Consider the following 26866-nt stretch of genomic DNA (forward strand, 5'->3'; position numbering starts at 1 on the left):
TGAAAAAAATAAATACTTGTATTTCTGTCATCACAAAGTTCCTTACAACCAATAGAGTAGTTTGAAGTGTAGTCACTATTTTGGGCAATGGATTGCCAATTTGCACACAGCAAGCTTGTACCAAGCGAGGTCCTGTGGTGCAGTGAGTAGCGTCCCTGCCTCTGAGCCCGAAGTTCCGGGTTCGAGTCCCACTCCAGGACTTGATGGTCGAGGAAGGTGCATTCATGACGCGGCCAAACAGGTTGGGTGTCAACCTACAAAATCCCTCCAGCACCAATGTAAGGCAGTAAGTGGGAGAGACTCCTGGTGAGTCCTGCTCGATGTGGAGTGGTGCCCCCTCAAGCTAGAAGCATCTGAAAACCAGCTTGCGATCTAATCCAGGAAATAATCTCGCTATGGGAACCGATGAAAGACTGCCGTGTGCATCACCAAAGTGAGAGAAGGGAAACAACAATAAGTCCCCACAAATAATGTGATAGGGATCATAGAACATAGAAAATACAGCACAGAACAGGCCCTTCGGCCCACGATGTTGTGCCGAACCTTTGTCCTAGATTAATCATAGATTATCATTGAATTTACAGTGCAGAAGGAGGCCATTCGGCCCTTTGAGTCTGCACCGGCTCTTGGAAAGAGCACCCTACCCAAACTCAACACCTCCACCCAACACCAAGGGCAATTTTGGACCCTAAGGGCAATTTAGCATGGCCAATCCACCTCACCTGCACATCTTTGGACTGTGGGAGGAAACCGGAGCACCCGGAGGAAACCCACGCAGACATCTGTTTTGAGGTGTGGTTAAGGGATAAATATTGGTTATGAAACTGGGGAAACCTGCTCCCCGCTCTTCTTCGAAATAGAATTCATCCAAAAACAGCCCTCCTGCAGTACCGTGCACTCTCGGTATTAGATTTCTCTGCTCAGTTCTCTGGTATGAGAATGGAACCCATGACCTCATTACTCCAAGATGAGACCGAGTGCTACCTACTGAGCTACCACTACCATTTGTGTAACTTGTCAACACTGCTGTGTGCTACTCTCAAATTGTGACCCCTCTCAGACTTTTTTATCATGTTGTTATCAGGAAATAGGCTTACTAAATGGCTAGAAATTCACCATGTCACAATGCCACTTACTATATGTTGTACCGTGTCTCACAATGCTGAGCCGATCCAGCAGGTAGAACCATTTTCTAAAAATAATCATCTTCCTGCAATGTCCAAATGCCTTATTTTGTAATGATCGGCCAGGAAAAATTGTTTGGCCTATTGATCAGAAACTAGCAGTAGTGAGGGGGTTGACTGCGTGATCCAGTGCTGTCAAGTGGGGAAGTGTATTCTCTGGGAGCACCTGCAATTTTCTATTTTAATGAAAACAAAAGCCACTGGCTGCAGAGCTGAGCGTTCCTGAGAGTAATGTACCCTGCTGGGAGTGAAGGAACACACAATTATCCCTTTGGTTTCATTCTTTAGGCTACAACTGCATCAGATGCTTTCAATAACAATCATTTATGGTGTCTATTGTTGAGACTCAAAAATGTATAGATTTTTCTTGATTTATTTTAAAAGTGTAAATTGTGTGCTCTCTGCTTTTCTGTTTTGTATCCAGGTTAAATGCAACTAAAGTCAATGTGCAGGCCGCCTTTGCTGATGATTTTGACACCCCAGGGGCTACTGATTCAATTATGAACCTCATTCGCCATGGCAACAGACAGCTTCAAGCAGTTACCAAGGTAACCCATTAGGATTTCACAATCCTTATGAAGGAAGTGCATTATTCAGAGTAAGGCCGCGATGAGTGTTTTAGATTTTTCAAGACCATCATTAGGGTTTGTTGAGGTGAGCTGGGGGTTAGGACGGTGCTCTGATAGCTGGTGTTGCAGCTCTCTCGAAGGAATGAGAAAGATGAGACTCAGGAGCATTAAGTCTCATTACATGTACTAATCAGAAATGAGGAGATCATTCGGTGTAAATAAAAACTTTGCTGAGTTGATGAGCCCCACGTGCAGCGGTTTGGCTAAATAGTATAGATAAAGGGGAAGCTAGATAACGCATGGATAACTTGACGGGCTGGTCTCTTCTCTCGAGAGAAGGTTGAGGGAGAAAGATTTCAATGGAGTATATACAGAGATAATGGTTTCCCTTTTGGGGAACAGCATAACTAGAAGCCGTCAAGATATTCACCAAGAAATTCAGTAAGGTATTCAGAAGAAACCTCACCCAAAGCGTGGTGAAACTGTGGAACTTGCTACCGTAGATAGTGGTTGAAGCACATGGTATCGATACAGTGAAGAGGATACTGGGCTGGCATTTGAGGCAGAAGGGAATAGATAATTATATGGTGGAGTCGGATGAGAAAGGATGGCAGGAGGCTCAAGCGAAACACAAATACCAGCATAGACTGGTTGGGCCGAAAAATCCGGTACCTTATATCCAATCTGATCCTATGAGGGAGAAAGGAATACAAGGATATGCTTTTTTTTCTTAAAAGTATTTTTATTTCAAATTTTCAACATTTTAACAATTTACAACAAATACAAAACACCCCCAGCACATTAAACCCTCCACCGGAATGGAAGGATATGCTAATAGGGTGAGATGAGGTAGGGTAGAAAGATGATTGTGTGGAGCACAAACTAGACCAGAGCAGATGGGCCAAATGGCCTGTTTGGGAGGTGAACATGCAATGTAATTCTAATCTATCTCAGATATCACTCAACATAGCCACTGATTGCAGAGTTGGTGTTGGCAGTGATCCGCAGGTTGGTCATTGTTGAGTGGCACTGGAGAAATGAACCATGGAGGGGGTGACGAAGCCGGGCGAGAATATTGCAGAGCTATACATGCCAAAGAATTCTATCACTTTGGACTAGATTAGTTAGCAGGAAATATTGGGGAAGTAAGTCTGCCTCTTCTTCAAGGTATAGAGAAGCTTGTTGGTGGTGTACTGTATTGGCAACAGATTTAATTTCTCCACTAAGCCCGTTTGTCATGTGGCTGGCTGAAAACATTCAAATGGGCAGCAAGGAATCTTCCACCAAGTTTGAAACTGAGCAAAAATGCCAAAGTGAAAATGAACTGACTGAATCGGAGAATGATACAGCACAGAAGGAGTCCATTGAATCCATCCTGCCTCTGCCAGTTCTCTGAGACGATGATCTAAATTCATTCCAATGTCATGTTTCCCATTCTACCTTTTTAAACTTCTTCAAAATGTTTATCATTTACTTTCAAAAGCTTTTTAACTCTGTTTCAGTGCAAGCCATTCATGCCGCACTAACCCATTGCATTTTTTAAAAAAAACACATTCCATTAATCCTTCATTGCTTTTTGGTGGTAACCTTGTTGGCTGTGAACTGACCAGTGGACGTTTAATAGTTATCACTATTTTTTAGGTGGAAAAACTCTGCAGTTTCTCTGGTCTCTCTTCATGCTTCCGAACTCTGGTATTCCTGAAACACTACTGGAACTTCACACACTCGAACAGACAAAACTGGACACAGTACACTAGATCTATTTCAATCATTGTTTTGGAGGCTATCATTACTCCATGTTTATGCTCCACAATCCTATATATAATAGTTAGGTTCCCAATACCATTTTTGAAAGGCTTGCATTTTGTAGAGTCATTGCTGAGGGAGAGCTGCACTGTCAGAGGGTCAGTAATGAGGGAGTGCCGCACTGTCAGAGGGTCAGTACAGAGGGAGTGCTGCACTGTCAGAGGGTCAGTACTGAGGGAGTGCTGCACTGTCAGAGGGTCAGTACTGAGGGAGTGCTGCACTGTCAGAGGGTGAGTACTGAGGGAGTGCCGCACTGTCAGAGGGTCAGTACTGAGGGAGTGCTGCACTGTCAGAGGGTCAGTACAGAGGGAGTGCTGCACTGTCAGAGGGTCAGTAATGAGGGAGTGCCGCACTGTCAGAGGGTCAGTACAGAGGGAGTGCTGCACTGTCAGAGGGTCAGTAATGAGGGAGTGCCGCATTGTCAGAGGGTCAGTACAGAGGGAGTGCTGCACTGTCAGAGGGTGAGTACTGAGGGAGTGCCGCACTGTCAGAGGGTCAGTACTGAGGGAGCACTGCACTGTCAGATGGTCAGTACTGAGGGAGTGCTGCACTGTCAGAGGGTCAGTACTGAGGGAGCACTGCATTGTCACAGTGTCAGTACTGAGGGAGTGCCGCACTGTCAGGGGGTCAGTACAGAGGGAGTGCTGCACTGTCAGAGGGTCAGTAATGAGGGAGTGCCGCATTGTCAGAGGGTCAGTACAGAGGGAGTGCTGCACTGTCAGAGGGTCAGTACTGAGGGAGTGCCGCACTGTCAGAGGGTCAGTCCTGAGGGAGTGCTGCACTGTCAGAGGGTCAGTACTGAGGGAGTGCTGCACTGTCAGAGGGTCAGTACTGAGGGAGCACTGCATTGTCACAGTGTCAGTACTGAGGGAGTGCCGCACTGTCAGGGGGTCAGTACTGAGGGGGTGCCGCACTGTCAGAGGGTCAGTACTGAGGGAGTGCCGCACAGTCAGAGGGTCAGTACAGAGAGAGTGCTGCACTGTCAGAGGGTCAGTACTGAGGGAGTGCCGTACTGTCAGAGGGTCAGTACTGAGGGATCTGATGCTAAACCCTGGCATAGTCTGCCCTCAGGTGGACATAAAATATCCTGTCAGTGAATTCAGCGTCAAAATTTTTTGAGGTCTCAGGATTTGTTTGTTCTGTGATCAGTGAGCATTGAGAACAAAGATGGCTGAAATCTGAGCAGTCCAGTGAACCTAACATCAATGCTTTATATTTCTGGCAGGAGGAGAACTTCTCCAGGAGTCCTGCTGTGTTTGGGGCGATAATCTCTTACATAGAGCGATTCCTGGATGTTGTTGGTCTATCTGTTGGAGAAAGTCAGGTGAGTAACTACAATGCAGAAAGCCGCGGTTTCCTTGTGTTCAGAGTTAATTTTGTCTTTCCATAAAGTCGGAGTCAGCTGAGACAGTCGCTTCTGAAGCTGTGCACATTGCCTCACAGGAGAAGGATATTCCATTCACAATTACTCTTAAATTCCGCCACACTTTTCATTTCTTTTTCCACTGATGAGGATTCTAAATCTCAGTTATAGGAGATCTTCATTACCTTGAATTCTAACTGGTAATAGATTGATTTCAGTGGGCGATGCATTACCTTACTCTGTCTCCTTCTTAATGCTGATATCGGCGTTCTCCACACTCCATTCTTACCATTTGCTCGTGTGGAGAGTAAATGCTGGTACGAACTGGACGGGCAGAGTGACCGGTTTCCATACTGTAGGTTCAGTTTGCAAGCTGGCTCGCCTGACAGTGGAGCCACAGAAAGAGAATGGTGGAGGAAACAGTGGCGCTCAGTGGTTGAAGTAGGCAATGCTTTGAACAGTTTTCAACATTACGGTAGCACAGTGGTTAGCACAGTTGCTTCACAGCTCCAGGGTCCCAGTTTCGATTCCCAGTTTAGGGTGACTGTCTGCACGTTCTCCCCGTGTCTGTGTGGGTTTCCTCCGGGCGCTCCGGTTTCTTCCCACAGTCCAAAGATGTGCAGGTTAGGTGGATTGGCCATGCTAAATTGTCCTTAGTGTCCAAAAGGGTTGGGTGGGGTTACTGGGTTGCGGGGATAGGGTGGAGGTGTGGGCTTGAGTAGGCTGCTCTTTCCAAGGGCTGGTGCAGACTCGATGGGGCGAATGGCCTCCTTCTGCACTGTAAATTCAATGATTCTTTGATTACAAAGTGACTAAACTACAAAAGGACCTCACTGACCGTAAAGTGATTTGAGACATCCTGAAGTTGTGAAAGGTGCCATGTTAATACGGTTTGAACACCTTTTTGAACAGAAGGTATATATCTGAAATTATGAAACCAATTGCGAATTTATGGGATTTTTCTTAATCCACTTGAACCTCTGTAATCTTTGATAATGCAGCACTCTCTCAGTACTGACCCTCTGACAGTGCAGCACTCCCTCAGTACTGACCCTCTGACAGTGCAGCACTCCCACAGTACTGACCCTCTGACAGTGCGGCACTCCCTCAGTACTGACCCTCTGAAAGTGCGGCACTCCCTCAGCACTGACTCTCTGACAGTGCGGCACTCCCTCAGTACTGACCCTCTGACAGTGCGGCACTCCCTCAGTACTGACCCTCTGACAGTGCAGCACTCCCTCAGTACTGACCCTCTGACAGTGCAGCACTCCCTCAGTACTGACCCTCTGACAGTGCGGCACTCCCTCAGTACTGACCTTCTGACAGTGCGGCACTCCCTCAGTACTGACCCTCTGACAGTGTGGCACTCCCTCAGCACTGACTCTCTGACAGTGCGGCACTTCCTCAGCACTGACTCTCTGACAGTGCGGCACTCCCTCAGTACTGACCCTCTGTTAGTGCAGCTCTCCTTTAGTACTGACCCTCTGACAGTGCGGCACTCCCTCAGTACTGACCCTCTGAAAGTGCGGCACTCCCTCAGCACTGACTCTCTGACAGTGCGGCACTTCCTCAGCACTGACTCTCTGACAGTGCGGCACTCCCTCAGTACTGACCCTCTGACAGTGCGGCACTCCCTCAGTACTGACCCTCTGACAGTGCGGCACTCCCTCAGTACTGACCCACTGACAGTGCAACACTCCCTCAGTACTGACCCTCTGACAGTGCAGCGTTCCCTCAGTACTGACCCTCTGACAGTGCGGCACTCCCTCAGTACTGACCTTCTGACATTGCGGCTCTCCCTCAGTAGTGACCCTCTGACAGTGCAGCACTCCCTCAGTACTGACCCTCTCACAGTGCGGCACTCCCTCAGTACTGACCCTCTCACAGTGCGGCACTCCCTCAGTACTGACCCTCTCACAGTGCGGCACTCCCTCAGTACTGACCCTCTGACAGTGCGGCACTCCCTCAGTACTGACCCTCTGACAGTGTGGCACTCCCTCAGTACTGACCCTCTGACAGTGCAGCACTCCCTCAGTACTGACCCTCTGACAGTGCGGCACTCCCTCAGTACTGACCCTCTGACAGTGCGGCACTCCCTCAGTACTGACCCTCTGACATTGCGGCTCTCCCTCAGTAGTGACCCTCTGACAGTGCAGCACTCCCTCAGTGCTGACCCTCGCACAGTGCTGCACTCCCTCAGTACTGACCCTCTCACAGTGCGGCACTCCCTCAGTACCGACCTTCTGACATTGCGGCTCTCCCTCAGTAGTGACCCTCTGACAGTGCAGCACTCCCTCAGTACTGACCCTCTGACAGTGCAGCACTCCCTCAGTACTGACCCTCTGTTAGTGCAGCTCTCCTTTAGTACTGACCCTCTGACAGTGCGGCACTCCCTCAGTACTGACCCTCTGAAAGTGCGGCACTCCCTCAGCACTGACTCTCTGACAGTGCGGCACTCCCTCAGTAATGACCCTCTGACAGTGCGGCACTCCCTCAGCACTGACTCTCTGACAGTGCGGCACTTCCTCAGCACTGACTCTCTGACAGTGCGGCACTCCCTCAGTACTGACCCTCTGACAGTGCGGCACTCCCTCAGTACTGACCCTCTGACAGTGCGGCACTCCCTCAGTACTGACCTTCTGACATTGCAGCTCTCCCTCAGTAGTGACCCTCTGACAGTGCAGCACTCCCTCAGTACTGACCCTCGCACAGTGCGGCACTCCCTCAGTACTGACCCTCTCACAGTGCGGCACTCCCTCAGTACTGACCCTCTCACAGTGCGGCACTCCCTCAGTACTGACCCTCTGACAGTGCAGCACTCCCTCAGGACTGGCCCTCTGACAGTGTGGCACTCCCTCAGTACTGACCCTCTGACAGTGCGGCACTCCCTCAGTACTGACCCTCTCACAGTGCGGCACTCCCTCAGTACTGACCCTCTGACATTGCGGCTCTCCCTCAGTAGTGACCCTCTGACAGTGCAGCACTCCCTCAGTGCTGACCCTCGCACAGTGCGGCACTCCCTCAGTACTGACCCTCTCACAGTGCGGCACTCCCTCAGTACTGACCTTCTGACATTGCGGCTCTCCCTCAGTAGTGACCCTCTGACAGTGCAGCACTCCCTCAGTACTGACCCTCTGACAGTGCAGCACTCCCTCAGTACTGACCCTCTGTTAGTGCAGCTCTCCTTTAGTACTGACCCTCTGACAGTGCGGCACTCCCTCAGTACTGACCCTCTGAAAGTGCGGCACTCCCTCAGCACTGACTCTTTGACAGTGCGGCACTCCCTCAGTAATGACCCTCTGACAGTGCGGCACTCCCTCAGCACTGACTCTCTGACAGTGCGGCACTTCCTCAGCATTGACTCTCTGACAGTGCGGCACTCCCTCAGTACTGACCCTCTGACAGTGCGGCACTCCCTCAGTACTGACCCTCTGACAGTGCGGCACTCCCTCAGTACTGACCCTCTGACAGTGCGGCACTCCCTCAGTACTGACCTTCTGACATTGCGGCTCTCCCTCAGTAGTGACCCTCTGACAGTGCAGCACTCCCTCAGTACTGACCCTCGCACAGTGCGGCACTCCCTCAGTACTGACCCTCTCACAGTGCGGCACTCCCTCAGTACTGACCCTCTCACAGTGCGGCACTCCCTCAGTACTGACCCTCTGACAGTGCGGCACTCCCTCAGGACTGACCCTCTGACAGTGTGGCACTCCCTCAGTACTGACCCTCTGACAGTGCGGCACTCCCTCAGTACTGACCCTCTGACAGTGCGGCACTCCCTCAGTACTGACCCTCTGACAGTGCGGCACTCCCTCAGTACTGACCCTCTGACATTGCGGCTCTCCCTCAGTAGTGACCCTCTGACAGTGCAGCACTCCCTCAGTGCTGACCCTCGCACAGTGCGGCACTCCCTCAGTACTGACCCTCGCACAGTGCGGCACTCCCTCAGTACTGACCCTCTCACAGTGCGGCACTCCCTCAGTACTGACTCTCTCACAGTGCGGCACTCCCTCAGTACTGACCCTCTCACAGTGCGGCACTCCCTCAGTACTGACCTTCTGACATTGCGGCTCTCCCTCAGTAGTGACCCTCTGACAGTGCAGCACTCCCTCAGTACTGACCCTCTGACAGTGCAGCACTCCCTCAGTACTGACCCTCTGTTAGTGCAGCTCTCCTTTAGTACTGACCCTCTGACAGTGCGGCACTCCCTCAGTACTGACCCTCTGAAAGTGCGGCACTCCCTCAGCACTGACTCTTTGACAGTGCGGCACTCCCTCAGCACTGACTCTCTGACAGTGCGGCACTTCCTCAGCATTGACTCTCTGACAGTGCGGCACTCCCTCAGTACTGACCCTCTGACAGTGCGGCACTCCCTCAGTACTGACCCTCTGACAGTGCGGCACTCCCTCAGTACTGACCCTCTGACAGTGCGGCACTCCCTCAGTACTGACCTTCTGACATTGCGGCTCTCCCTCAGTAGTGACCCTCTGACAGTGCAGCACTCCCTCAGTACTGACCCTCGCACAGTGCGGCACTCCCTCAGTACTGACCCTCTCACAGTGCGGCACTCCCTCAGTACTGACCCTCTCACAGTGCGGCACTCCCTCAGTACTGACCCTCTGACAGTGCGGCACTCCCTCAGGACTGACCCTCTGACAGTGTGGCACTCCCTCAGTACTGACCCTCTGACAGTGCAGCACTCCCTCAGTACTGACCCTCTGACAGTGCGGCACTCCCTCAGTACTGACCCTCTGACAGTGCGGCACTCCCTCAGTACTGACCCTCTGACATTGCGGCTCTCCCTCAGTAGTGACCCTCTGACAGTGCAGCACTCCCTCAGTGCTGACCCTCGCACAGTGCGGCACTCCCTCAGTACTGACCCTCTCACAGTGCGGCACTCCCTCAGTACTGACTCTCTCACAGTGCGGCACTCCCTCAGTACTGACCCTCTCACAGTGCGGCACTCCCTCAGTACTGACCCTCTGACAGTGCGGCACTCCCTCAGTACTGACCCTCTGACAGTGCGGCTCTCCCTCAGTACTGACCCTCTGACAGTGCAGCATTCCCTCAGTACTGATCCTCTGACAGTGCGGCACTCCCTCAGTACTGACTCTCTGACAGTGCGGCACTCCCTCCGTACTGACCCTCTGACAGTGCGGCTCTCCCTCCGTACTGACCCTCTGACAGTGCAGCAGTCCCTCAGTACTGACCTTCTGACAGTGCGGCACTCCCTCCGTACTGACCCTCTGACAGTGCGGCTCTCCCTCCGTACTGACCCTCTGACAGTGCAGCACTCCCTCAGTACTGACCCTCTGACAGTGCAGCACTCCCTCAGTACTGACCCTCTGACAGTGCGGCACTCCCTCCGTACTGACCCTCTGACAGTGCGGCTCTCCCTCCGTACTGACTCTCTGACAGTGCAGCAGTCCCTCCGTACTGACCCTCTGACAGTGCGGCACTCCCTCCGTACTGACCCTCTGACAGTGCGGCACTCCCTCCGTACTGACCCTCTGACAGTGCAGCACTCCCTCAGTACTGACCCTCTGACAGTGCGGCTCTCCCTCCGTACTGACCCTCTGACAGTGCGGCATTCCCTCCGTACTGACCCTCTGACAGTGCGGCACTCCCTCCGTACTGACCCTCTGACAGTGCAGCACTCCCTCAGCACTGACCCTCTGACAATGTGGCACTCCCTCAGTACTGACCCTCTGACAGTGCAGCACTCTCTCAGTACTGACCCTCTGACAGTGCAGCACTCTCTCAGTACTGACCCTCTGACAGTGCGGCACTCCCTCCGTACTGACCCTCTGACAGTGCGGCACTCCCTCCGTACTGACCCTCTGACAGTGCGGCAATCCCTCAGTACTGACCCTCTGACAGTGCGGCACTCCCTCAGTACTGACCCTCTGACAGTGCAACACTCCCTCAGTACTGACCCTCTGACAGTGCGGCACTCCCTCAGTACTGACCCTCTGACAGTGCGGCACTTTCTCAGATGAAGGACTCAATGTCTTCAACTCACAGCTGAGACTTTAATTTGCTTTGTTTTGCACAAAGCTTTATCTTGTCACGTTGTGAAGGTGGATTGGACTAATTGGAAAATAGAATCCTGCTCAAAATGACACGACATGTGCTGCAGTATTTTGTCAGTCGAGTACCCAAAGAATCTTTGTCGTAATCTGTAATCGTCTATTTGGTACCCTTTTTGAAAGCATCGTTTACTTTATTTGCCGACTGCAAGTACTGCGCTTTGCTGCAAATTGGCCAGAAATGGAAAGAAAACAAGAATTTGATTTATACATACATAGAAAATAGAAGCAGGAGGGGCCATTCGGCCCTTCGAGCCTGCTCTGCCATTCATTATGATCATGGCTTATCATCAAATTCAATAATCTGATTTCCCCCCCCCCCATATTCCTCGATCCCTTTAGCCCCAAGAGCCGTAAAAGATTTGCCCCTTACCCTCAAACCATGACCCCGTGGTTCTCGTCTCCCCCCACTATCGGGAATGTTCTTTCTGAATCCACCCTGTCTAATCCTGTTAGAATTATGTAAATTGGGCAGCACGGTAGCCTTGTGGATAGCACAATTGCTTCACAGCTCCAGGGTCCCAGGTTCGATTCTGGCTCGGGTCACTGTCTGTGCAGAGTCTGCACATCCTCCCCGTGTGTGCGTGGGTTTCCTCCGGTTTCCTCCCACAGTCCAAAGATGTGCAGATTAGGTGGATTGGCCATGATAAATTGCCCTTAGTGTCCAAAATTGCCCTTAGTGTTGGGTGGGGTTACTGGGTTATGGGGATAGGGTAGAGGTGTTGACCTTGGGTTGGGTGCTCTTTCCAAGAGCCAATGCAGACTCGATGGGCTGAATGGCCTCCTTCTGCATTGTAAATTCTGTGAAAATTCTATGCGATCCCCTCTCACTCTTCTCAACTCCAATGAATATAATCCTAACTGACTGAGTCTCTCTTCATACGACAGTCCCGCCACCCCAGGATTCAGCCTGGTATTTGGATGCAGGGATCCTACAGCAAGATCTGGACAGGTTGGCCGAGTGGGCAAACGAATGGCAGATGCAGTTTAATTTGGATAAGTGTGAGGTTATTCACTTGGGAAGCAAAAACAGGAAAGCAGATTACTACCTGAATGGTTGTAAATTGGGAGAGGGGAGTGTGCAGCGGGACCTGGGTGTCCTTGTGCACCATTCGCTGAAGGTAAGCATGCAGATGCAGCAGGTGGTAAAGAAGGCTAATGGTATGTTGGCCTTCATTGCAAGAGGTTTCGAGTATAGAAGCAGGGATGTGTTGCTGCAATTATACAGGGCCTTGGTGAGGCCACACCTGGAGTATTGTGGGCAGTTTTGGTCTCCTTCTCTGAGGAAGGATGTTCTTGCTCTCGAGGGAGTGCAGCGAAGGTTTACCAGACTGATTCCAAGGATGGTGGGACTGTCATATGAGGAGAGATTGACTAGGTTGGGATTGTTCTCGCTGTAGTTCAGAAGAATGAAGGGGGGGATCTCCTAACAGGACTAGACAGGGTAGATGCAGGGAAGATGTTACCAATGATGTGTGTCTAGAACCAGGGGTCACAGTCTGAGGATTTAGGGTGAACCATTTCGGATAGAGATAAGGAGACAACACACAACAAGTGGTGTGCCTGTGGAATTCATTACCACAGGAAGTAGTTGATGCTAAAACTTTGAATATATTCAAGAGGGGGCTGGATATAGCACTTGGGGAGAAAGCAGGATTAGGCTATTGAGTTGGATGATCAGCCTTGATCGTGATGAATGACGGAGCAAGCTCGAAGGGCCAATAGGCCTCCTCTTGCTCCTATCCTCTATGTATCTATATGTATAGGGTGCCTTTTATGACCCAGGATGTCCCACCAATGAAGTGCTTTTGAAGTGTAGTTACTGTTGGAATGTCGGAAACAAGGCAGCAAATTTGTGTGCAGAGAAATCCCACAGATGGAATTGAGATAATGGCCAGATAATCTGTTATTGTTGATGTTGATTGAGGGTATGTATTGTCTGGGACAATGGGGAGAATTCCACTGCTCATCTTCAAAATAGGATCTTTTACATACACGTGAGAGGGCAGAGAGAGCCTCGGTTTAACACTTTTTAAAGGCATCGTTTCCTGTTTCTAATTTAACAACAAAGTCATTTCTGAGTGCAACTTTAAAAACAAGGATGATAATTTGATTTCCTACTGTACAGGTTGTCATCTTCATTCTTTGAATTCATAGGAACTTATGAAATAGGAGGAGTAGGGCGTTCGGCCCCTCGGGTCTGTTCCACCATTCAATTAGATTGTGACTTATCGCTCATCTCAGTGCCGTTTTCCTGTTAGCATATTGGGCCAGACCCCAATTTTTGTTCGGATACTGGACAAGAAACCCCCAAACAATTTTTCAATTTGTAAAACTGTGAGGAAAGGAGACTCCACCTCAGGAGTAATGACACTGGCCAGTGGGTAATGACACTGGCCAGTGGGTAATGACACTGGCCAGTGGGTAATGACACTGGCCAGTGGGTAATGACACTGGCCAGTGGGTAATGACACTGGCCAGTGGGTAATGACACTGGCCAGTGGGTAATGACACTGGCCAGTGGGTAATGACACTGGCCAGTGGGTAATGACACTGGCCAGTGGGTAATGACACCGGCCAGTGGGTAATGACACCGGCCAGTGGGTAATGACACCGGCCAGTGGGTAATGACACCGGCCAGTGGGTAATGACACCGGCCAGTGGGTAATGACACCGGCCAGTGGGTAATGACACCGGCCAGTGGGTAATGACACCGGCCAGTGGGTAATGACACCGGCCAGTGGGTAATGACACCGGCCAGTGGGTAATGACACCGGCCAGTGGGTAATGACACCGGCCAGTGGGTAATGACACCGGCCAGTGGGTAATGACACCGGCCAGTGGGTAATGACACCGGCCAGTGGGTAATGACACCGGCCAGTGGGTAATGACACCGGCCAGTGGGTAATGACACTGGCCAATGGGTATCTTTTATATTAAAACAAACTTGAATTTAAACACAGAATTAATCACATTAACATCAAAGAAATAGCTTTACATTCTTAAATAAATGGAATAACTTTATCTCACTTTATCTCACTATCTACACTTGCCAATATATATATATAATATATACACAAAGCAACCCAATACAGTTCAAAATCCACTCAGAAATAAAGTTTGCCATCGGGGTTACTTGCTGTTCTCTGTGCAGATTTTTGGAGAAAGACCCCATCAGCAAGAACCTGAAAATCCTTCTGTCTTGTCAGACTCAAACCCTATAGCAAACTTCCCAAAAATACAGTCAGACCTGGATCCCCATTAATTACATCATCTGTATTCTGTTAAGATGTTCCATGACTTGCTTACCTAGAACTGAAAAACAATCTCAAATTACCTACACCCCGGGGAACCTCCAGCAATCAAAACAATGTTCCATTGGCCATCGCTCTGTAAACAAGTAAATGGTTAAAATCAATGTTTTCCTCACCTTCTACTACCCCAGAACTACAGCTTTAGCAGACATACTTACTGTATGTATTTGAACCCAGGGATTTATAACAACATAGTACTACAAAAATTTGAAATATAGTATATAACAATTTCCTACATTCGTAACACCTGCTCTACCTCCATATCCCTCAATGTCTTTAATAAGTAGAAATCTGTCAATCTCTGTCTTGAACATACTCTATGATTTAGCCTCCCCAGCCCTCTGGGTCAGAGAATTCCAAAGATTCTACACCCTGTGCCCCCAGCGGGGGGAAACACCCTCCATGAATTTACCCTGTTGAGTCCTGTAATAATGTTGTATATTTCAATAAAATCGCCTCTTATTTTTCTAAACTCTATAGAATACAGGCCTAGTTTTTCCAATCTCTCCTCGTAGGACAACCCTGCCATCCTAGGAGTCAGTCTGTTGAACCTTTGTTGCACTCCCTCCATGGCAAATATATCCTTCCTTAGGCAAGGACACCAAATTACATGCAATACTCCAAGTCCAGCCTCCGCAAGGTTCTGCACAATTGCAGCAAGACTTCTTCACTCCTGTACACAAATTCTCTTACAGTAAAGGCCAACATACCATTTTTCCCTCTGACGAATGCAAGACCTTATATATATTGGATTATAAACATTTGGCAATTTAAGGGTAAAATGCCTGGGATAGAGTGTGTTTGACTGCAGTAGTCATGTTTTTTAAATATTTTTGTTTTGCAAGACCAGGAAGCTTTTATGAGCCAGACATGAAATTGACAGTCGTAAAAGCTTGGGCTAATGCACTGTTGTTTGACTAGGTGGAGTCCCTGGGGAGTTTGTGTTTTCAGCCTGGGGAGTTAATTTGTTTTCAGTTTGGGGAGATGATGTCATTGCTGGGTGGAGCTCAGGTATTCAGACCTTTTGAGAAAGGTTTTGAATTGAGTTCTGATCGGGCTAACACTGAGACCACGAGTAAGGTCTTTTGCTCTCACAGTAGGATAGTTAAAAAAGAGTAATGGTATTTAAAGCAGTGTAGACTTGTCTGAGGACAAGGGGAAGCTGAAACAAACCAGTTGAAACAGTTTTTTGAAGATATCCAGCCAGAGTCTGAAGCGGTTCTAACAGGAGCCAAATCTGTTCTGGAAAGCTACTCTGTGCCATTGGGATGTAGGATGGATTGAGAGCTACATTTTTTTTCTTGTTTGATTAGGAATTGTGTAGTATTGTTTAAGGGTTGTTGTGGTCTGGAATGGATGTAAAGGCATTGGAAGCAGATTCAACAGTAATTTGAAAAGTGAATTTGATAAATGCTTGAAAGAGGAAATATTACACTGCATTGGGGAAAGAGCAAGAAGTGGGATTCGTTGAATAGCTCTTTGAAAGAGCCGGCGCAGCACAATGGGCTATAATATTATATGATTCTATATATGCCTCCTACCTGTTCCCCAATTTTATAGTTTTTATCTTCCATCTTTGATGTGGTTTTAATTTCCTTGCTTTGATTTAGTAATGGTTCTGCTTTGTGATTCCAGTATGAGTCCAGTATATAGTAATGGCACTGCTTTAGAACATAGAACATACAGTGCAGAAGGAGGCCATTTGGCCCATCGAGTCTGCACCGGCCCACTTAAGCCCTCACTTCCATCCTATCCCCGTAACCCAATAACCCCTCCTAACAGTTTTGGTCACTAAGGGCAATGTATCATGGCCAATCCACCTAACCTGCACGTCTTTGGACTGTGGGAGGAAACCGAAGTACCCGGAGGAAACCCACGCAGACACGGGGAGAACGTGCAGACTCCGCACAGACAGTGACCCAGCGGGGAATCGAACCTGGGACCCTGGTGCTGTGAAGCCACAATGCTAACCACTTGTGCTACCGTGCTGCTTTGTGATTCCAGTATGAGTCCAGTATACAGTAATAGGACTGCTTTGTGATTCCAGCATGAGTCTTTCAGCGCGCCAAAAACTACTTTACAGCAAACTCTTAATGATGCAGTTTTGATTCTGGGTTTGGATGGTGGTACTATCAGTTTGTATGGGAGGCTGGACAACATTGGAACATCGTACACTGTGCAGATAATCTAACTCTCCATCCAGCAGAAGCTTGAAACTTCCTTTGGTGTTCACATTGTAGTTCTTGTTTGAAAATGATTACAGACTATTGTACAAACATTTCATATTTAGTTTCCGGAATAGAGAAATGTCTTGCCTTGCTATACGTTCCGATTCTGCTGACCATTTGGTCTGTAATTTCCCCACTTTTCTTTGACTAGCTGAGGTGAAAACAAGCTAAATATATCTTGGTCTTACATTTACAAGCAGCCTTGTTGAACTAAGAAAATGTAGGTGGGATTTGCATTACTTTAACTGTTTTAAAGCTGGATAAACATTTACTCGACTGCTAAGAGATGATTTCTGTTTCTTTTTATCCTCTGGCATCAATTCAGTCAGTGTTGGAAATTAGACAGGCATTTGAGGGAAATAAACTTGTCGGGCTTTGGGGATAGAGTTGGGGAGTGGGACTGACTGGATTGCTCTACAGAGAGTCAGCATGGACTCAGAAGATCGAATGGCCTTTTTCGGTGCTGTATTCAGGCAACACAGGACTGATTGTTCCAGACACATCTCACCCCAGCAGATTGCAGATCAAAGGGAATCTTCTGTTGAGACTAAAACAGAAAATGCTTGACGATCTCAATCTCTTTGTCAATGAGCCATCCAGACTCGAAACGTTCGCTCCCTTCTCTCTCCACAGACGCTGTCAGACCTGCTGAGATTGTCCAGCATTTTCTGTTTTTGTTTCGGATTCCAGCAACTGCAGTAATTTGCTTTTATCTTCTGTTGAGACTATTGCTTCAAACTGAGACCACAAGCAGAAATGTGAATGAAGCAAAGTATTAATGTCCTATCTGGACTCTAGTGGAAGCAGAAAGTGCTAGAATTGCGCAACAGAATCATTTCATTGTCCTTGTATTTTTATGAATTTTTATGTGGGTTTCCACTGTGAGGAAGACACAGCTAATTATAGTTTGCTAAATATTAGTTTACATATTTTATGTTCTGTGGTGTGGAATGGAATTGAGGCAGGGACATTGGTTTGCTTTCTCTCTTGTTGGCACAGCTTGCTAATTACTCCTACTTTATTCAATACCTTTGCACATCCTCCTTGCTGCCATTTTCCTAAACTCTTTTCTGTGCTTTTGCAACAAATGTTGTCCTAAATGTTGATTTATTGCTTTGTAGCTGAGATATTCTGCTTTATATGAAGAGCTCCTCACACATGTGTGTTTGTGTGTTTCATATTTTACAGCGAGGTGTCTACATACTAGATCTACTATTTTAATGTTAGCGTGGCAAGGGGAAGGTCAGGTTATGGAGTTTTGGTATGGGTGGGGACGGAGTATTGGGATGTGGCAGGAAGACAGAGTTTTGATCAGTGAAAAATAAGTAAATCTGTGAACAATGATTGTTCCTGAACCCAAGGAGCAAAACCAAGCAAGTGTCTTCCTAATATTCTCATTATTATTTTTTTTTAAAGTAGCAAAATATTCTTCCTCCGAAATGGTGCTGAATTTGATGGTGCTGTTTTTTGTTGTTTTGAAACTAAATCAGTGTAAAACAGTTATAGCCTGAAGAAAAGCAGGGACAGAGCTGAGCGATTCTATTTATAATGGCCTCAGACAGGATGACCAAGAGCATGGTTTTCTAGACTAGCAATCTTGCTATTGTCAAATGTGTGATTTTTAATCTCTCTTGGCCTGTTAGAAATCTTAATTTGAGCCCAGGATATTTGAGTTTGTGTAATTGAAAGGGCAAACAGAAAGGAACTGAGAAAAAAATAATTGAGAGGGGTTTTCCTGTTTTGGAGTAGATCTTCATTAGCTCTCATGTGCAAGGTTCTGATTTGCAGAGAAGTGAATTCATTAATGGCAGTACCATATGTACAATAAAGCACGGTGTTAGACTGTGGAGCACACACACAGCAGTACCATTTAGAATTCATTGATATTTGGTATATTTAATCTCTCATAGTTGGACAATAAGTAGAGGAAAATCATCTATTCCTATAATACACTCCGCTTGTCCAGGCTCTGATCTCTTCTTTCAAGTAACATTTTCTTTCTTTCTCATTATCTTTTCTTACCCAGAAGTATGTTTCCGACTCCCTTACGTTTGCTGTGTGGGTCTCTGTTGACTTTCCTGCTCCCACGGTGTGGTTGTCCTCGAATTTCTAACAGATTTGCGCTGTACCTTTCTTTCGTTGTTTCCGTGCTACTGTTGCTATTGGTTCCTCTTGTGCCTTTTATATGCATCACCAAACCACTGGGAAACAGATTGTGACAGTCTGGGACTTTGGGCAGAATGCAGTACAAACATGGGCTGTTCTGGTCCCTCAGGCATTCAGGTTTTGATAAAAATGAAAAGTTTGATAGTTTAGTGAGGTTTTGTTGAGTAATAATATTAAAGGTTATGGAACCACGGTGAATACATGGAGTTCAGCTACAGACCAACCAGATTCAGAGCCGTCCACTTTAGCCAGCCAGTATGGCTTTCGTGACAGATACAACTTGTTTGACAATTACTAGTGTTTATTCTGTTGGCATGCGTGAAGCCTCTAAAATTTGATTCAACAGATGTGTACCAGATGTCTGACGTTTTCAACTTTCTAATAGTAAGGAGCCTTTAGGATAAAGTGGATACATTAATTTGTGCATGTAACAGAGTTGAGTAAGAGTGCACTGGCTTAATACTCAGTTGGTTCTTTAACCCCCCCCCCCTTCACACCTTTCGCCATCAGTTCTGTCATGAAAGATGGGCTTATTATGTGATAAATTTTGTGTATTGCTTCACAGACTGTATTCTGAGACCATAGAGCCATAGACTTTTTCAGTGCTGAAGGAGGCCATTCGGCCCATCAAGCCTGCACTGACCCTCTGAAAGGAGACCCTACCCAGACCCACTCCCCTGCCCTATCCCCTATCCCTGTAACACCACCTAACCGTCAAAGACGGGATAAACTTAACTTCTGTGCCCTGAAAATGCCAATGTATAATTGATAGAGAAAACGGTACATGTTAATATCGTCCTGATCTTTTTGACCTGCTTTTAGTTTCCTTTAGTAGTGTCTCTTAGCCACGTGACATAGTTATGTGGATATTGTTTAGCTTGTTTCACAATGTTAAACTTAGTTTGAGCTTCAAGTTAAAAGTCTTTTTGAAAATGGTCCTGTGACCACATTCAGCAAAGCTTTGAATAAATTGTGCTGTAGTATGTTTCCAAGTTACTACTGAACAATACACTGATACCTGTAATTCTATCGGGTATTGATTTATTGCAATGCTGGGGTATGTATTGAGTATTCCTCATTTTTCCAGGTAGTCATTATAACCTGAAGTCAAAGTAAGCAGGAAGTTTCTCAGCTTTGAATGCTGAACAGATTTCTTAAAGTGATTATTTTTAAATAGCAAGTTAAATTGCCTAGATAAGATTGAGGTCAGAAATATCATTGAGGTAAGATGAAGAAGGTAAGGAAGAGAATTATAAACCCTGGCGTGGAGCAGTTAGGTTGAACGGCCTTTATCTGTAACTGTGAACCCTCCTCCCTGTCCTGTCATCCTTCCACTGACCTCCTGCTCACACTCACTCGTCACGTCTCCTGCTTGCTTTCTGTGTGCTCTATCTTCTGTGTGCTCTATCTTCTGTGTGCTCTATCTTCTGTGTGCTCTATCTTCTGTGTGCTCTATCTTCTGTGTGCTCTATCTTCTGTGTGCTCTATCTTCTGTGTGCTCTATCTTCTGTGTGCTCTATCTTCTGTGTGCTCTATCTTCTGTGTGCTCTATCTTCTGTGTGCTCTATCTTCTGCCGCTGCTCGAAACAAAGAGGGGGCAATGATTACCATCAGAGTGTGAAAAAACACTCCAGAAATGGAGTTTAAAACCGCTCCATTAATTTAGTTTGCAATTTTCCTTCCAATTTAACTCTGCATCGTTTTCCATTAATATTTGAAGAGCCCTCAAGGCTGCATCATGAAAAGCCAGCTGTTTAGTTGATGGGGTGAACATTGCAAGCAGATTAAAGGCTTATTTGAGTGATACCAAAGGTTGTAGTTACAAAGAAAGTGGGGCTTTTTTCCACTGGCTAAGGGATAATTTAGTAGAAAATGTCATAATTTTGAGCGGGTAAAATAGTGAAGTAGACTGTGTTTTCCATTGGTGGGCGCGTTAGTAACGAGGGGAACACACTGAGGCAGATCATCAAGGTCAACAAACAAGGAAAATGTAAGAAATATTTTCATATCAAGAGTTCCGACAGCATGGAACACTTTGCCACAGGGGTAATTGTGAGATTGTAACATCATTTGCAGAGGTATTGGATCTGTATCTGAAAAGAAAGAGCATAAAAGGATCCAGGGAGTGGTAATAGTCAGCAAACCAAGAGCCAGCATTGGCTCGATGGGCTGAATGGCAACCTCCTATTGCTTCTCTGGTCAGTTTTAGTTTTTGTCTGGTTTTTCCAACTAGCAGCCACGGATAATTAAAGGCGAACATTCAGCAAGCCCTGCACTGACTATACAGAGCATTAGGTACCTCGCTATTGTTATCCGGGCTCTGGTGTTTTGTTTCACATGTTTATTTTTATTCTTTTTCCAGGCACTGGCAGTAGACCGATCTTCAGCCACTGTTCACAGCGTTACCGAGCAGCTGGTTGGTTTTCGGCAGGAAGTAAGGAAGTATGCCCTGGCAGTGGATGAGCAGGAGCTGGCAGTGAGTGAAGGCAGAGAACTGTCCAAGGAAAAGGCACAACAGCTGAGGGAGAGACGTAGGCAGCTGCTGAGTGAACGGCAGCCTCTCCTCCAGGCCTGTGACTCGCTACGGCACAATCTCAGTGCTATAGGAATAAATATAAAGGTTAGTGGGAGATAACGTAGGAGCAGAAGTAGGCCACTTGGCCCATCGAGGCTGTTCCTCCATGCAGTGAGATCATGGCTGATCTGACAGTCCTCAACTCTACTTTCCTGCCCTATCTGCATAACCCTCGATTCCCTCCCTGATTAAAAAATCTGTCTATCTCAACCTCGAACATAACTAACAACCCAGCTCTCTGGGTAAAGAATTCCACAGATCCACTACCCTCTGAGAGAAGAAATCAATAAATGGTTTCCACCTCCGGGCGAACCCTTCTACCGACGCCCGCAGAGCGAACTTGATCTTCTCCAACCTCCGGGATTCTGCCAGGTCGCTCACCCACACCCCTGCCGTCGCCGCCTCCGAGTCCAACACATCACTCACCCACACCCCTGCCGTCGCCGCCTCCGAGTCCAACACATCACTCACCCACACCCCTGCCGTCGCCGCCTCCGAGTCCAACACATCACTCACCCACACCCCTGCCTTCGCCGCCTCCGAGTCCAACACATCACTCACCCACACCCCTGCCTCCGCCAGCTCCGAGTCCAACACATCACTCACCCACACCCCTGCCTCCGCCGGCTCCGAGTCCTGCCAACACATCACTCACCCACACCCCTGCCTCCGCCGGCTCCGAGTCCAACACATCACTCACCCACACCCCTGCCTCCGCCGGCTCCGAGTCCAACACATCACTCACCCACACCCCTGCCGTCGCCGCCTCCGAGTCCAACACATCACTCACCCACACCCCTGCCTCCGCCAGCTCCGAGTCCAACACATCACTCACCCACACCCCTGCCGTCGCCGCCTCCGAGTCCAACACATCACTCACCCACACCCCTGCCGTCGCCGGCTCCGAGTCCAACACATCACTCACCCACACCCCTGCCGTCGCCGCCTCCGAGTCCAACACATCACTCACCCACACCCCTGCCTCCGCCAGCTCCGAGTCCAACACATCACTCACCCACACCCCTGCCTCCGCCGGCTCCGAGTCCAACACATCACTCACCCACACCCCTGCCTCCGATGGCTCCGAATCCAACACATCACTCACCCACACCCCTGCCTCCGCCGGCTCCGAGTCCTGCCAACACATCACTCACCCACACCCCTGCCGTCGCCGGCTCCGAGTCCTGCCAACACATCACTCACCCACACCCCTGCCTCCGCCGGCTCCGAGTCCAACATATCACTCACCCACACCCCTGCCTCCGATGGCTCCGAGTCCAACACATCACTCACCCACACCCCTGCCTCCGCCGCCTCCGAGTCCAACACATCACTCACCCACACCCCTGCCTCCGCCGGCTCCGAGTCCAACACATCACTCACCCACACCCCTGCCGTCGCCGGCTCCGAGGCCAACACATCACTCACCCACACCCCTGCCTCCGCCAGCTCCGAGGCCAACACATCACTCACCCACACCCCTGCCTCCGCCGGCTCCGGGTCCAACACATCACTCACCCACACCCCTGCCTCCGCCAGCTCCGAGTCCAACACATCACTCACCCACACCCCTGCCTCCGCCAGCTCAGAGTCCTGCCAACACATCACTCACCCACACCCCTGCCGTCGCCGGCTCCGAGTCCTGCCAACACATCACTCACCCACACCCCTGCCTCCGCCGGCTCCGAGTCCAACACAGCACTCACCCACACCCCTGCCTCCGCCAGCTCCGAGTCCAACACATCACTCACCCACACCCCTGCCTCCGCCAGCTCAGAGTCCTGCCAACACATCACTCACCCACACCCCTGCCTCCGCCAGCTCAGAGTCCTGCCAACACATCACTCACCCACACCCCTGCCTCCGCCGGCTCCGAGTCCTGCCAACACATCACTCACCCACACCCCTGCCTCCGCCGGCTCCGAGTCCTGCCAACACATCACTCACCCACACCCCTGCCTCCGCCGGCTCCGAGTCCAACACATCACTCACCCACACCCCTGCCTCCGCCAGCTCCGAGTCCAACACATCACTCACCCACACCCCTGCCTCCGCCAGCTCAGAGTCCTGCCAACACATCACTCACCCACACCCCTGCCTCCGCCAGCTCAGAGTCCTGCCAACACATCACTCACCCACACCCCTGCCTCCGCCGGCTCCGAGTCCAACACATCACTCACCCACACCCCTGCCTCCGCCGGCTCCGAGTCCAACACATCACTCACCCACACCCCTGCCTCCGCCAGCTCCGAGTCCAACACATCACTCACCCACACCCCTGCCTCCGCCGGCTCCGAGTCCAACACATCACTCACCCACACCCCTGCCTCTGCCAGCTCCGAGTCCTGCCAACACATCACTCACCCACACCCCTGCCTCCACCGCCTCCGAGTCCAACACATCACTCACCCACACCCCTGCCTCTGCCAGCTCCGAGTCCTGCCAACACATCACTCACCCACACCCCTGCCGTCGCCGCCTCCGAGTCCAACACATCACTCACCCACACCCCTGCCTTCGCCGCCTCCGAGTCCAACACATCACTCACCCACACCCCTGCCTCCGCCAGCTCCGAGTCCAACACATCACTCACCCACACCCCTGCCTTCGCCGCCTCCGAGTCCAACACATCACTCACCCACACCCCTGCCTCCGCCAGCTCCGAGTCCAACACATCACTCACCCACACCCCTGCCGTCGCCGCCTCCGAGTCCAACACATCACTCACCCACACCCCTGCCTCCGCCGGCTCCGAGTCCAACACATCACTCACCCACACCCCTGCCTCCGCCGGCTCCGAGTCCAACACATCACTCACCCACACCCCTGCCTCCGCCGGCTCCGAGTCCTGCCAACACATCGCTCACCCACACCCCTGCCTCCGCCAGCTCCGAGTCCAACACATCACTCACCCACACCCCTGCCTCCGCCGGCTCCGAGTCCAACACATCACTCACCCACACCCCTGCCTCCGCCGGCTCCGAGTCCAACACATCACTCACCCACACCCCTGCCTCCGCCAGCTCAGAGTCCAACACATCACTCACCCACACCCCTGCCTCCGCCGGCTCCGAGTCCTGCCAACACATCACTCACCCACACCCCTGCCTCCGCCAGCTCAGAGTCCAACACATCACTCACCCACACCCCTGCCTCCGAGTCCAACACATCACTCACCCACACCCCTGCCTCCGCCGGCTCCGAGTCCTGCCAACACATCACTCACCCACACCCCTGCCTCCGCCGGCTCCGAGTCCAACACATCACTCACCCACACCCCTGCCTCCGCCAGCTCCGAGTCCAACACATCAGTCACCCACACCCCTGCCTCCGCCAGCTCCGAGTCCTGCCAACACATCACTCACCCACACCCCTGCCTCCGCCCGCTCCGAGTCCTGCCAACACAACAAAATCCATCTCCGGGCTTTCAGGGAGGCAAAGGTCAATTTGTCGCGACCCCTCCACCGTCTCAAAAAACCTGCTCATCCTCGCCACCATCATGTGGGCCCTATACACCACATTAAACTGGATGAGGCTTAACATCGCACATCGCATCACATTCACCCTCCGATGGTCTCTGCCCATGTCCTGGCCCTCACCTCCTCTTCCAGCTCCTCCCATTTGCGTTTAATTTCCTCCAGGGCACCCACCCTCTCCATCAGTGCCTTGTAAATATAGACACCGTCCCCTCACCTATTTTGTCCTCTGACAGAAGCTTGTCTTGCAGCACCGGAGATGGCAACGCCGGAAAGCCTTGCACCTCTCTCCTCACTAAATCCCGAATCTGCAGGTACCTAAAACCAAACCCCTTGGGCAACTAATACAATTCTTCCACCTCCTCCAGCCCCGCAGATTTGCCCCCTATAAGGAAGTCCATGGAATACTCAATCCCCACGTGCCACGAGCCCCGGAACCTCGCATCCATATCGCCTCCAGAAACCTATAGTTACCACAAATAATCCCTCACCCACGGGCTCCATGAAACCCCTCAGCTCCCTAACCATTGCCGACCCCTCGGTTACTTCAGTCTTGACCAGTCCAGGCTCAGCATGTCCAGGACCATATTAAACCCCCCCCCCCCCCCCCCCACCCCCAATAATCAACGGGTATCTATCTAAATTTGGAATCCTCCCCAACACCCACCTCATAAAATCCACATCACCCCAATTCAGGGCATAAACGTTTCCCAGGACCACCGACATCCCCTCCAGCTTCTCACTAACCACCACATACCTTACCCCCCCCCCGATCGGCACCCAGGTCCTGGTAGGTCCGCAGCTCACTCCCTTCCCAGGTGCACCTCCTGATCTGCCTCACCCATTTCAACATCTTTTCCTTGTCTAAGAAACGGTGCAACCCCACCACCATCACCCTGGGCGGCTCCCCCACCTGCGGCCTTCTCAGCACCCTGTGAGGCCGATCCACTTTGAGGGGCCTATCAAAGGCCCCCTCCCCCTTCAACTGCTCCAGCATCCTTGCCACATACTTGCCGGCCTCCGCTCCCTCGATGCCCTCGGGCATCCCGACCTTCCTCAGACTCTGTCACCTGGAGCGATTCTCCAGGTCCTCCAATGTCTCTGTCAGCCTCTTCTGGCTGGCCACCACCATCCCCAACTTCACCGCCAGTGAGGCCATCCGCTCCTCATGCTCCCCCACCGCTTCCTCCACCTTCTCTATGGCCAGGCCCTGAGCCTCCAGCCTCTGCTCCACTTTCTCCATCGCTGCTCTGAACGGTTCCAGTACCTTAGCCAGGTCCTCAGAGGCCTCCTTCCTCAGCTGCTGGAACTGAAACTATTGTTTAAAACTCCACCAACTGCTCCGTCGACCACTGGGCAGGCAGCGCTGCCCCTTTGCCCTCCACCATCTTAACCTGTGGCAGACTGCAAAAACTTCCCTGCCCCAGCTGCTCTCTCATTCTCGTGACACTCCTCGTCCTCTGATCCATGCACTGATCTCACCAGAGGAGTATTGCCTTCCCTGGGCACTCTCACACTTTTTCTGCTCAAAAGTCCCCTAAACGGGTGGGGAAGGACCAACAAAATCCAGCTTGAGCGGGAATCACCAAATGTGTGACCAGTCACTTCATGGCCGCCGCCGTAAGTCCCCAGCCTTGAGTATTCTTAATGACCCAGCCTCCACAGCTCTTTGTGGTAAAGAATTCCACAGTCTCACTACTCTCTGAGAGAAGAAATTCTTCCTAATCTCTGTTTTAAATGTACAACCCCTTACTCTGAGATTCTGCCCTCTGGTCCTAGACTCTCCCACAAGAGGAAACATCCTCTCAGCATCGACCCTGTCAAACCCCCTGAGAATCTGATATGTCTCAATAAGGTCACCCCTCATTCTTCTAAATTCTAGTGAGTACAGACCCAACCTACTCAACCTCTCCTCATCAGAAAATCCCTCCATACCCAGGATTAACCTTGTGAACCTTCTCTGGACTGCCTCCAATGCCAGGACATCTTTTTTAGATAAGGGGACCAAAACTGTTCACTGTATTCCAGGTGTGGTCTAACTAGTGCCTTGTATAGTTTTAGCAAGACCTCACTATTTTTATCCCCCATTCCCTTTG

General features: G+C 50.0%; 1 protein-coding gene across 4 annotated transcripts in view; it reads left to right on the forward strand.

The window, feature by feature from the left end:
• cars2 (cysteinyl-tRNA synthetase 2, mitochondrial) overlaps positions 1 to 26866 on the forward strand; it is a 126012-nt gene that overhangs the window by 87080 nt on the left and 12066 nt on the right. For all 4 annotated transcript variants that reach the window (XM_072476005.1, XM_072476007.1, XM_072476003.1 and 1 more), the window contains 3 exons: positions 1609 to 1732; positions 4785 to 4883; positions 21082 to 21339. In XM_072476005.1, the coding sequence (XP_072332106.1) occupies positions 1609 to 1732; positions 4785 to 4883; positions 21082 to 21339 (481 nt within the window). The remainder of the gene's footprint in view (positions 1 to 1608; positions 1733 to 4784; positions 4884 to 21081; positions 21340 to 26866) is intronic.

Source organism: Scyliorhinus torazame, chromosome 15 (genome assembly GCF_047496885.1).
Source record: "Scyliorhinus torazame isolate Kashiwa2021f chromosome 15, sScyTor2.1, whole genome shotgun sequence".
NCBI lineage: Eukaryota > Metazoa > Chordata > Chondrichthyes > Carcharhiniformes > Scyliorhinidae > Scyliorhinus > Scyliorhinus torazame.